This window comes from Haemorhous mexicanus, chromosome 17, assembly GCF_027477595.1.
Source record: "Haemorhous mexicanus isolate bHaeMex1 chromosome 17, bHaeMex1.pri, whole genome shotgun sequence".
Classification (NCBI taxonomy): Eukaryota; Metazoa; Chordata; class Aves; order Passeriformes; family Fringillidae; genus Haemorhous; species Haemorhous mexicanus.
This window is the reverse complement of record NC_082357.1, coordinates 13864508-13877066: the sequence shown is the minus strand read 5'-3', so window position 1 is coordinate 13877066 and position 12559 is coordinate 13864508. Positions and strand designations below refer to the sequence as shown.

General features: G+C 49.3%; 1 protein-coding gene across 1 annotated transcript; it reads right to left on the bottom strand.

Annotated features, from left to right (window-relative positions):
- Window positions 1-2554: 2554 nt before the first annotated feature.
- Window positions 2555-11526, bottom strand: TMEM11 (transmembrane protein 11). The gene is made up of 2 exons (XM_059861234.1): window positions 11368-11526; window positions 2555-3490 (listed from the first exon to the last, which is right to left on the bottom strand). The coding sequence occupies exons 1-2, from the start codon at window positions 11430-11432 to the stop codon at window positions 2974-2976; spliced, it is 582 nt and encodes a 193-aa protein (XP_059717217.1). The 5' UTR covers window positions 11433-11526; the 3' UTR covers window positions 2555-2973.
- Window positions 11527-12559: the final 1033 nt, after the last annotated feature.

Sequence of the window (12559 nt, the reverse complement as noted above, 5' to 3'; positions counted from 1 at the left end):
TCTACTCCAGCTCCTCACAGCACATAACATAAGAGGAAGGGAAGGCAGGAGGGTTTTGTTTTTCCTTGCATCCCTGCAAGGTGCTGTTGTACCAGTAGTAGCTGCAGAACAACATGCTTTATCCCAGCCCTCTTTATGGACCTGTGAGCTTACACAGTGTGAATCCACTCAGAGGATTACTCACACAAACTCTGATATGGGTGTGCAGGCTCAGCAGGACCTTCTGCTTCCAAAAGCCTTTCCTTAACCACTACAGATCTATAAATGATCTCTGAGATCCAGGATGTGTTTAATGATGACAATGTTGCTGCTCTGTCAGGACATCCACTCTCAGGCACCTTCCCTGTGGCTGAGGCTGCAGCTGTGTCACAGAAAGCCTGGGGCTGGATTGACAAGGTGAAGCTTTCAGGTGTAGACACCTTTTTTCCTGTTAAGAGAGGAAAGCAAGCCATTACCTTCTCTGCTCTCCACAAGGGGAGTGTTGGTGTTAGTTGTGCTTTTCCTTCTGTGTTTCCCATGCTCAGCTCCTCAGTTTCTTGGTGAAATGCAGTGCTCCTGCCAGGCTTGTTCAGCTGCTCCATGTTCTGGTGTTTCAGGTTGTGGCAACCCAGGAAGGACCAAGGGGCTGCTTTGCATTTCTGTGTTCCCATCCAGGGCACTGAGGGTGAAACACATCAGCCTGAGGGAAAAATGATGTGGGGGGAGTTCCTGTGGGAGCTACAGCTCCAAGGCAGAGGTTGCTGAGAGTGCACCCATTCCCTTTGGAGGTAAATTCCCTCTCTGTGACAAGGGGAATGCTGCACATTCCAGAGCACGTCCACAATGGGCAGGGGGGGCAGCAAAGTGTGGGGGCTTCTGAAGGGAGGTTTGTCCCCAGCCACTGATCATTCCACTGAGCTACTGGCACTGGGGACAGCAGATACAGCACCACTCCACATGGATGGGAGTTTGTGGAGGTTGTTTTACCATTCCACTGTGCACTAAAATACCCCTCCAGACCCCTCTCATTCTCCCAGGTCACCTTGCACAGTTAGTTAGTCCTAACTAACAACCTGAATGTTAAAAAGCATTTTAGCTACATTATCACTGAGATTCCTTGGAAAACAAACTCCCCTGCCCCTCCACCTCAGAATGGACTAACAGCTGTGGTTTTCAGACATACCCATTTTGACAGCTAAGCTGATTTTTCACCTTTCCTTCTGCAATAAGAGACTCCAGGAACCTTGCTAATTTTTAACTCAAGTCTCTGATGCCAGCCATGCATTTAGGGAACCTGCCATAGTGATCATTCCAGACCAGGGGAAGCTTAACACAAAAAAGTACCAGGACCCTAGAGGTTTGATACAGGAGAGGAACTAACAGCTCTGAAAATTATCCTGCATTGAGTAAAAAAAGATCAGAAACACCTCTGGTGTGGCCAGCACAAAGGTATTTCAGGGCCTTCTGTAGCAACAAGCAGTAGTAGCTGTGGCAGATGTGCCACTGGCTTCAAATCCATCCAGCAGGGACTCTGGAAACCCGTCAGGGTGGGAGGGCAGCCTGCCCAGCTGGCCTAACCACTGAGAGATGAAGTAGTTGCATTTCTTTGCCTCCTCTCTGCCAAGACAACTGTACATTGTTGCTATAAATAGATGCTCTGGATCCCAGCTTCTTTTAACCTTGGAGGGAGAGAGCTCAGCCACTGTACAAAGGGCTGCTGCCACCCAGAAATGTCTCACTGCCACTGGAGCTCCTCCAGCCCACTCAGGTACAGCTGCCTGTGCTGCTGCTCAGGGCTGGGACACCCAGCTAACCCAGCACACACTGGGTGTGTGTCCTGCTCTCAGAAAAACTGCCCCAGCAGAGTAGCTCAAGTCAGAACCGTGGTCAGAACAGCCCAAGGAGGCAAGGACAGGGCAGACCTTGGTGCCTGCTGTGGCAATTTGGAGAGAGAAAGACAGAAAGGCAGAATTTGGGGTCTGACCCCTGTCAAGGTCAGTGTTTCAGCTGTGAAGGTCAGGTTGCAGCTCCCACTGGAGCAGGGAGCACACAGTGCACAGGCAGCTCCCCTGCAGGCCTTTGCTCTCCTATTTCAAATGTAACACCTGGAGCTGTGCCAAGCTGGCCCTGCCAATGCCAGCCACACCTATTCCCCATGTGGTGGGAGGAGATTACAGACAGCAAGCCCCTATCTTTTAAAAATAACTGGCAGATGTCACAGAAGAGTAAATGCTTCCCACTCTAAGAACAAGATTTTGAGTTTAGAGCTAAAAAATGGAATAATGCACAGGACTGAATTTTAAAATTTCAGGTAGCAGTTACAAGGTGCACTCATGTGGATGCCTTGCAGCAGGAGCAAGCAGCTCCTGCTTGCTCCAGGCAAAAGCAGTGGAATTGTGTGGTCAGGGCATAGCACAAAGGTAGGACAGGTAGACTCCCACCTTGGCAGTCCCCAAGGCATTTCAGAGATGTATCCACCTTAGGAAGAACTCGTACAAGAGCTGAGCAGAATGTGTTTGTACCTGGACACTTAAAGTGATATCACTTTGATAACAGTGACAAGAGAACGAGAGCATTTGAAATTCTCATCCTTTAATGGTCAATGATAACTTCTGGCTGGTTCTGTGTAATACAATTAAACAATATACTTAAATGTTTCCCCAAAAAAAAAAAAAAAAAGAAAAAAAAAAAGAAAAAAAAAGAATGCAGCTCTCACACCCCTTCTTTCTATTGCTTTCTTTCACTGACATTCTGCTGCTGGATTGGACTCCCCTGGCCTAACATACGGATCTCAAGTCACCACACATCCACATCTCAAGTGTAACGAAGAGCTGAAAAACCTTGGTGCACCAGTGATGTGTTATTTGAAAAATAACAGCTCTATCAAACCAAATCCTTCCCAGTCTCCACCGCTTCTCAAAGAGGAAAAACAAAATGTTACTGTGGGAGTCTTAATACACTTGTCTTTGTGGGTTTCTCTCTTCCCTGCTGAAGTCATACAGCATAGAGTTCATAGATCTTCTTTACACAGTACACCAGGGCAGCGAGTGCTATCGTGTTGTGCAGTCTCTTTCTGTGCAGGTCGTCCTTCCTCACCAGCACCACGGGGGTGGACGAGGTGAGCGTATGCAGGGGCAAGCGCGAAAGTTTATAGGCATCGTACTCCACCTGGTACTTGCAACAGGGATCAAACTGCCAGGAGATCCCGTAGAGGGTGCAGCAAGCCACGCTCAGCACTCCGGCGGGCAGGGAGATGTAGTGAGAATAATCTACGGGCAGTGCCAGGGGGGTGAAGAGGCAGGTGGTGCCCGCCAGCACGGCCGTCTTGTGCAGGCAGTTCCCCACGGTGATCCAGCGCGCCGTCTCGTCCCCGATGCGCGTGGGCTCGATCACGATGTACTTGTACTGCGCCTCCAGAGCCTGCTCCAGCTCGTACTCAAACTGGTCCTGAGCGTTCTCCCCGTTGTAGATCTCGTGCACAATGTAACAGTCCGTGGAGGACAAGGTCACCCTGGTAAGGGGAAATGAAGAATTAAAACTACAGGGTTGAAGGACAGGCCGTTCACCCACCCGGATGGGAGGGCAGGACAGAAGTGCCCCAAGTGAGGGCAGCCCCTCAAGGTCACTGCCTCTGTTTCACAACCAGCAGCTTCTCAACTCAAGCTTCATTTCACATCAGCTGATTATTCCTGCTGTACAATAATTCATCCCAAATGAAGGCAACGTATTTTTCTTACCTTTTCCTAACTTGGAGAATCTAGAACAATTTGAGAAATAGAGTCTTGTAGCAGTCCTGAAATGGTTTCTCACACTGTTACCCAAGCAGAAGTGTCACTCACACCTTAGTGACCACGACACATCACTGAACAAACCCCACAGACTTCAGGAGCTTTCACAGAAACCAAGACAAGCAGCTCAATAATCAGGAGGACAAGCTGCTCTGGGAGGTTTGCAGAGAGGAAACATCTCCAGAGGAATACATTTGCCTTCTGATGCAACTTGCTATTTAGTCCTCCATATTAACACAGCCTGGTAAATCCATGGTAAATCCAACAAGGATGGCCAAGGAACACTGCTAAAAGGGAAGGTAAAGAAGGCAGCAGAACACTCAGTTTGTGGCAGAACGCTTCACTCCATCTCCTGAAGTGGGATGCAGCAAAGCAAGACAGGAACAAGTTTTTAACCCAGGTTAAACAGTGAAGAAAGAGCTACTCACTTCACCTGGGAGCACATTTCCTACTCAGGGGATTCAGGGAACTTGTATTGGAGCAGCAGCTTTCAGCTACTTAATGTCACATCAATTTCCACCTTCCCTCCACCCCCTTCACCACATCACCTTATATCTGCAGCTACATTCATGTACACTCTGCTAAGAAATAGGATTATGACTGTTCACCTGCTTTGAGAAAGGGTAAAAACCTGTCCATCAGAACCAGGCAAAATCCTCCCTTCTATGCAGAAATGAATATTTCTGGCATACTTGTGCTTAACCAGAGCAAAACTGAGCACGTGGCCTAGCAAAGATAAAAATATCTAGCAGATTCCTTTAGCAGAAGGAGAACAAATCACACATCTGACCTAATCACAGCAGACAAAACAGCCTCATCCCAACAGCATTCAGACCCCTGTGATATCAGCAGGAACACACTGCTGATGTGGAGAACAGAACGAGCACTTTTTGCTCCATTAGTACAGTGGTACTTATGTGCATGCACTGGAAAATAAGGGAGAAAAATACACATTCACAAGCTGCTGCTGCCAAACATTATCCTTAATGTGCAGCTCCACTCGGGCTGCAAAGGGGATTGAGCAGTGGCCAGCTGTAATCAAGAATATTGTTAAATTACAAGCTGTTGCAGACATGGCTGGGTTTGTAACAGCAGCAAACATCAACCAGCAGGACCTGAGAGGCACCACCCTCTCCCAAAGCAGAGTCATAAGCAGTTTCATTAAAAGTCCAGCTGGAATTTATATAACCTACAAGGAAAACTCAACTTACAATGTAGTTATTGAGTTCTTGCAGTGCATTTCCCCCTTGGCTTGCTCATGAGTAGAAAGAAAAATAAAAATCCACCTTAATTCTGTGCATGCTGGGGGTTTCTTTAGGGCAATGAGTTGTTAGACACTGTTGGGAAAATTACCATTAACCCTTTCAGTACAGGATGTGGTAGGCTCTGATGTTCTGCAGTGAACTGAGAGGTATTTAGAGAAAAAAAAAAAAGAACAGGATCTATATAAGGATTTTCTAACAAGAATTAAGTTAAGCAGGTGTTACACTGACACCAAGGACACAGCTGGTCATGGTTTCTGCCAAGGATTCTCTTCCCTGATAACAGCTGCTCCAAATGCAGCTTCTTCCAAATCAAAATTTCCAATTTCATTGCAAAAGACATATAGAGGCTTAAGGTAACTGCACACCACCACCATGACTTTGTGAAACCACTTGCTAGGGCATAATGATTTCATGGAAAAGCTATTGCTGAAAGGCATTTTCAAGCTGGAAGCCAACCCAGTGCTAACACAACTCTCCAGACAAAATTAATATTTCCAACAAGGAGCACTTTCAGTGTCTTGTAATACCTAGGAACATGCAGATGGGTGGGCAAAATAGAGAGGCTTAGGCACAGCACAGTTGTCATTCCACATCTCCCTGTCATCACTGGGAAAACAGGGATGAAGTGAGCCCATTCCTTCCCTGCCTCTGCAAGAGCCATGGGAACTGAGCTTCTAACTCTAGAATTCAGTATCTACATCACATGGGATTTCTCCAGGCTCAGCACCAGGACAGGTGGCACATCAGCCTCGTTTCTCCTTGCCTGTTCTTCCCTCTGAACACCCCTTTTTTCCTCTCACCATCACTGCATGAGCAGAGCCACACCACAAACAGCCACCTGTCAGCAGGAATCCAGCAGACTGGCCAGAGGCAGCACTGTCCATCTCCTCTGGAATTTTCTGGCTTGCCAGGCTCTGAGGCTTTAAAACAATACAGTTGAGAAAAGCACATGTTTTTGGTTTTTTTTTTTTTTTGGCCTCCAATGCCAAAACAAGCAGAATTTAGAGTATGTTCTGCTGGGAAAAATAAAAAAATCACTGGGAACTGAATAGCACAAAGGCTCTGTCCTTGAAAGAGTCTGCCCCCCAACTGTGCTGTTTCTGCAAATGAGTCCTCTAAAATCAGAATAAATCTCTATCATAGTGCTGCAAATGGCAAAACAGCCAGTCCAAAGAAGATATCTGCTTAAATAGGACATGTGAAGAGTCAGCAAAGCAGGCAGCAAGTCTCAATTTCTGCACAGGGAAGTGGGGTTATCATGTGTTATTTCCACACAAGAACCGGCTGCCCCTGGAGCATGGAAAGCTGAAAACTGTTTGGATTTCAGATACAGAAAGAGACACAGATATGTGGGCTTGAGGAGGTTTCAGCTGAGGACTTCACAGTGACAACTCTCCTGACACAGCCTTTCCACTGAACACAGCAGCTGCACACCACAAATCCAGTCAAAGCAACTGGTTTTGCTCAAGCACTGGAGGCTGTGGAGTTTGCCTTTTGGAGCTTGCCACCCACCCTGGCCATGACAAACACAACTGCAGAGCTGTGCAAGAAACTCTGAGCTGGCATCCACCACTTATCAAGTGTGGGGATTTGACATAAACTCCATTTTACTTAAAAGAATAGTAAATAACCAGAGAGCACCTAATGCCAGAAGACATAAAATGCTGCCAGGTGTTCAGAAGCCTGATTAGGCTGTTTACTAGACAGAGCAGAGCCTATAAAAGCAATAACAACTGCTTTAATATTATAATATTATTCAATCAAATGATTTTCCAGGACCTGTCTCCCCACTCCAAATAAGAGGGCACAGTTAAAAAAGTTGTAGAGCTGTTCTGTAGGAACAGTTCTAGGCCTTATATCCAAATATTTGTTCTACTGCAGCTTCAGGCATTCTGTATTTGAGAACTTTTAGTGTCTCACTCCTGGTGCTGAATGAATGCCTGGATGGGAGAATGTGGCAGAACTCTCAGCTATTCAGCACAGCAAGATGTAAATCACTTAGAACTCAACGATGTCAAATTTTGGTATTGCCAAAGTTAAAAATAAGGAATCCATTGTTAGCAGAGCTACAGCAGCACGAGGGGCAGAAGTGTCTGTTAGCTATAAAGCAAGCTTCAAATTACATTTGGATTGTCTTCCTAACATGGGAATATGGGAGAGCACCAGGAGAGGGTGAACAACAGCAGCTCCAGCAGTTCATCAAATCCTGAAATGATTTGGGTTGCAAGGGACCTCAAAGCCCATCCAGTTCCACCCCCTGCCATGGGCAGGGACACCTTCCACTGTCCCAGGTTGCTTCAAGTCCTGCCCAACCTGGCCTTGGGCACTTCCAGGGATCCAGGGGCAGCCACAGCTTCTCTGGGCAACCTATGCCAGGGCCTCACCACCCTCACAGGGAAGAATTTCTTCTGAAGTTCCAGTCCTCAGAGCAGCTCCATTTCTCTGCCTTCGCCTCAGCAGGCTCCTGAAACCAGCAGCCTGCCTGGCAAATGGAAATTTCAGTTGGATAGTCTTTATGGATGAAGAAATAAGTAACATTCCAAAAAGGAGGCACAATGTCACTCCAGGGGCCAAGTGGCAAAAGCAGAAACAAAGGAACAGAGCACCAAGAACAAGGCAGGGGAAAACATCCTGGGAAAACCCTCAGCATCCTGCCCACCTGCAGGGAGAAGGACTGAGCCTCCTCAGTTTGTTCCCTTCAACCCAATGGCACCTGCCAGACTTTACTGGAGAGAGCTTCAAAGTTATCCAACTATCTCAGTTCTGCACATGCTCAAAATCACACTTGGAAACAATCTTAAGCTGCACAAGTAGAGTTCTGGGCAAAAAGAAAAGTTCTTTTGAGCCCCTCCCATAACACATAGGTCAAATTTTGGTAAAGTTTTCTTTCCTGGGCAAGAATTTTGCTCAGAGCACCAAACAATCAGATTAACTGAAAATGAAAACCAGTTTGATAAGTAGTTAAAAAAATTAGAAAGGAGAAGCTTGCAGCAGTATGATAAGACCTAGCCACAAGCAGCACACACAGCCCAGCTCAGCAGTGCAAGATCTCAGGAAAAGGACATTACAGATGGCCAGAGCATGTCTGGGAGCATTGCTGGCTTCTCAGCTAAGCTGGAGGAAGTCAACAGAGTCAAGGCATGACAAATCCAAACACTAAACTTCCCTCCCTCCAACATAAATCCTTCCTGAAATTTAATTTAATTTCAAGATTAAGAAATGAGCTGTGGCCTGGCTTTAATTCTCAGTGGAAATATTCCACCTCCAAGTCACATTCCCCAGTGTCTGTTTCTGCTCAGGATATGGTGCACAGAAAGCACAAACACATCCCACCCTAAACACCTGGAGAATTGTTTCTCTGCTGAAGGTCCCCACAATCCACCAGGCTCAAGCCCTCAGCCAGGGCTGTCAGGCCTGGGGCTTTAAGAAGGGCACTCAAGCAGAGGAAGAACAGGAAATGCAGGGCAATAAAGCAAGACTTGAATTCAAAAGATGCCCCTTTAATTCAAATAGGAAAAAGGACAGGAGAACATTGGGAAGCTCTTCAAGCAGCCTTAGGGAGGGACAACATTACCTGAACTCTAAGGAAAACATCACCAGACCATTACAACAAATCCAGCCCCAGACAACAAGGAGGTGTCAATTTTAAGTCAACTAATGATTAGCCAGGCTGATGGAAATAGGTCAATCATTGCTGCAAGCAGAGCACCAGAAATCTGAGCAGGGCAGGTAGGGAAAGGGGAGCTCTGTGAGGGCACAGAGCAGCCAGTGCAGGCACTGGTGATGACATGGAAGCTGTTCTTTCCAGAGTTTGTCAGAACATCTCCCAGGGGAACAAACAACATGCTGTCCACTGCTCTGGCGGGCACCAGGCTGCCTTTTATACAAAAACACCCAGTACAATCCTGTGTCTGTTCTGTATGAAAAAGTTGTTTTGGTCTACAGATTAACAATTCACTTTAGACAGGCTCCATTAAAGAGTCTATCCAGAATGAAGAAAACAAATATTTAGTTGGCTCCCTTCAGCGTTTTTGGTTATTTTGTTTAACATTATTATTTCACCACCAGAGCCAGCTGGAGTTCACAGTCAACATCCTTTGAAATTAATGTCCTTACACTCACTCCTAGCAAGGAAAGCACTTTTTAACCAATTATAGCTTTCTCAGTATCAATAAAGTCACTTATGAAGGGACTCAGTCTCCACAGATATGCTGGTCTATTTTTTTTTAAATAATTTTAAATGAAAGCTGCTCTAGTCTCCCAGCAGACAGGATTTTATTCAGTACTGAGTCTCCTCACACCACCTCCGACACACAGATGCCTTTTAGAGTGGCTGGCTGACAACTACAAACACTCCTTGAAACAGCTCAGTTACCAGGAAAACTGGATCAGCACATTCAGTTCAAAGGAACGTGTCTTTGGACAAGAATCCTGCCCAGAGTAAGAAAACTGTATTCACCCTATAAAAAGCACATGTCATCATGTGATGACATCAGGTCTGTCAGAGCTGCCTTTGCACAACCGGTGCTGCAGCAGCCTGGCAAGATGGGCAGGTGTGGTTTGGGATCAGCCACTGAGGGACAGGCAGGGGCCCAGTCATCCACATCTCCTGCTCTGCAGCTGCCAGGAAGAAGCAGCAGCTGGCTGACATCACCCAACACCTTTTGGAATTATCCTCCTGTCACGTTTGTCCAGGGTGACACCTAAAGAACCACCAGCTTTTGATGGGGATTGTGAAACGCTGCTCAGGGGAGGATGTGCTGTTCTGTTCTCTTCCATACCCTTCTCACTGGCAAAGGAAAAACAATACATGCAGCAGGTTCATGGAGTGACTCGTGTTTAGGAATATTTTTGATCATAAGATTAAGAGCAATCACAGCTTTGAAAAAAGATCACCTCAAACAACAATTAGATTATTGCACAGGTCACAGAAGAAGTTACACAGTAACAACTCACTTTTAAGTCTGTGTCAATTTCCACCCTGGAAGAATAACTGAAGTTATTAAGTGCTCTTTTCCATATTCTGTTTCTTCCCTTCTGCTGGGAGGACACGTCTGCCACATGAAAACTCCACACCTCCCGTGCTGGGGCAGTGCCAGCACTGGGTGCAGACAGTTTTACCACTGTGGTATTCTTAGCTGTTTATTTAAACCACGCTGATGCAGGAATTCCATTGGCCCTTTCAGTTCAATTACTTTTGAATTCCCTGAACATAGGCAGCATTCCTGCAGTTCACATTAGCGCCAGAATTTGCAGGGCTACTTGTGGCTCTCCTTGGCCGGATAGATTCAACAGCATCAAAGCAAACACTGCTGGATCACAGCAAGGGAACAAAGTGAAGCAAAAGCCACGAGACAAATGAAGGGGGATATCAGAGTTTCTAATTAAGAGGGATATCAGAGTTTCGAGGCGAGGCAGCAGGACAAAGGAAAACTCAGAGAACACTGCAGCAGCTTTCAGCAGCTGCCGGTTACATCAGTCAGCCCTGGGGCAGAACAGAAAAATGCCAGCGTCAGGAAATGCGGGATAAACCCAGACATTTTCAGCAGGTGGAGAGCTGAGTACACAGGTTTTAAAGTAGCTCGACCAGACACTGTCTTAAGCTGTGCCAGGTGAGGTTCAGGTCTGACATTTGGAAGGATTTCTTCACAGAAAGGATGATTAAATACTGGAATGGGCAGCCCTGGGAGGTGGCAGAGTCACCGTCCCTGGAGGTGTTTAAGGAAAGACTGGGTGGCACTCAGCGCTCTGCTCCGAGTGACGGGGAGGGGATCGCTCCCAGGCTGGACTCGATGACCTCCGAGATCTTTCGAACCTAACTGATTCCGTGGCATATCCCTCTGTCTCTTTTCACCATTTTCAAGTTGCGATTCCCAAACTTCCACCGCTGCTCCGTGGGTATTTCCCGCCTGTGCCGGCCGCTCCTCCGCCCCGGCAGAGGCCGGAGCGCGGTCCCGAGCTCCGTGCCCGCCGCGGCCCCGGCAGAAGGAGGTCACCCTGGAGGACTCGCCGTTCCCTCCCCGCCTTTAAAAATAGCCGTGGACGGAAGGAGCCTCCCGGGGCCAGCCCTCCTCTACCCGGCCCGCAGCGCCGCATCCCGCCGCGGGCAGCGCTGCCCCAGAGGCGCCGCGGGCCGCGCTGACCTTCCCCGGGCCCGGCCCCGCCGAGCGCCCCCGGCCCCTCCGCGCCTCAGCGCGGCCGCGTCCCGCGCCCGCCCCGCCCGGCCACGTTCCCTTCGCGGCGCCCCCGCCCTTGCCGCGGGGTCGCGGGGCCGCCGCGGGCGGTGCAGCCCCGCAGCCCCCGCCGCCCCTCGCCGCCGCCCGGCCGCCCCTCACCTGTCCCGGCCGCCGCCACTGTTGGTGCTGCCGGGGCCCGCGCGCCTCCTTCCCCACGCCGCCATCTTGGAGACACTCGCCTCGCAAATGTCTCCGCCGGCGGCCCGCGGGCGCGCCGCGATGCCCGACGGAAGATGTAGTGCGTGGGGGCGGCGGCGGCCGCTGCTCGGGGTGGGGCTGAGCCCGCGAAAGGACTACAAGTCCCACAGTACCTCGCGCCACCGCACGGCCGCAGGGGGCTCTGGGGCGTGTAGTCTCCTGGACGGGGGCGGTGGGGCCAGGTGGGCAGGGCGGTGGGAGCCCGGTGAGACCCCCGGCCACAGCCCCGTCACCGGCGGCGGAGCAACTCCGCGGGGCTCGGCTCAGCTCGGCCCCGCCACCTGGGATCCTCCAGTCGGTGGGAGGAGCGTGGCGGCGAGTCCCGGCCTGCCCCGCGGCCCCGCCGTAAGGGGATGCGGCTGCTCAGGGTAGGTACAGCTCAGCGTCGTCTCCAAAAAAATCAGGAGGCTCCTTCCCTGGAGCGAGGAGGGATGGAGGATCCCCTGTGCAGCACTTCCCTGGAAAGACAGGCTGGGCGGTTTGGGGGTGTTTTTCGCCCCCGTAATCAATCTCGAAAGAGGGCAGTGAATGGGGAGAATCCCCTGCTGCAGAATCACTTGCGGAAAGACCTCAAGATCATCAATTCAATATAAAGTTTAATACTAAACGCTTCTCTAGAATTGCAGTGTAGGCTTAGTACTGTCAGAGGTTTCCCAGCTCCTGTGGATCCATCAGAAGGTTTTGTGCTTGGATGGTTATCTCCAGGATGCTTGAGCCTCTGCAGGGCTCCCTCTTGCTCCTGGCCGGATTCCTCCCAGAAGAGGAGCCTTTTATCAGGAATTTTAAGTTTTCCTTATCAAACAGCAGCTCCTTGCTCCACATCCCCTCCATTCTCGGAGCCCTCCTCCAGCCTGACAGCACTGCCTCTGCATCTCCCGTTCCTAGAAAAACCCTCTTTTTGACAGCATTATTCCCAAGTGATGTAATGTGACTGAAGAGAACAAACCCCTGGCTGCCCCCACCTTCCCAGGCATCCCGAGGCTGCTCCTGCAGCCTGCAGGGCCCTCCCACAGCGCTGCCCTCTCAGCTGTGTTTGGGGGGCAGCTGTTTCGGGGGAGCTGAAGGCTGCATTCGCAGGAACAAGGAGGTGTTT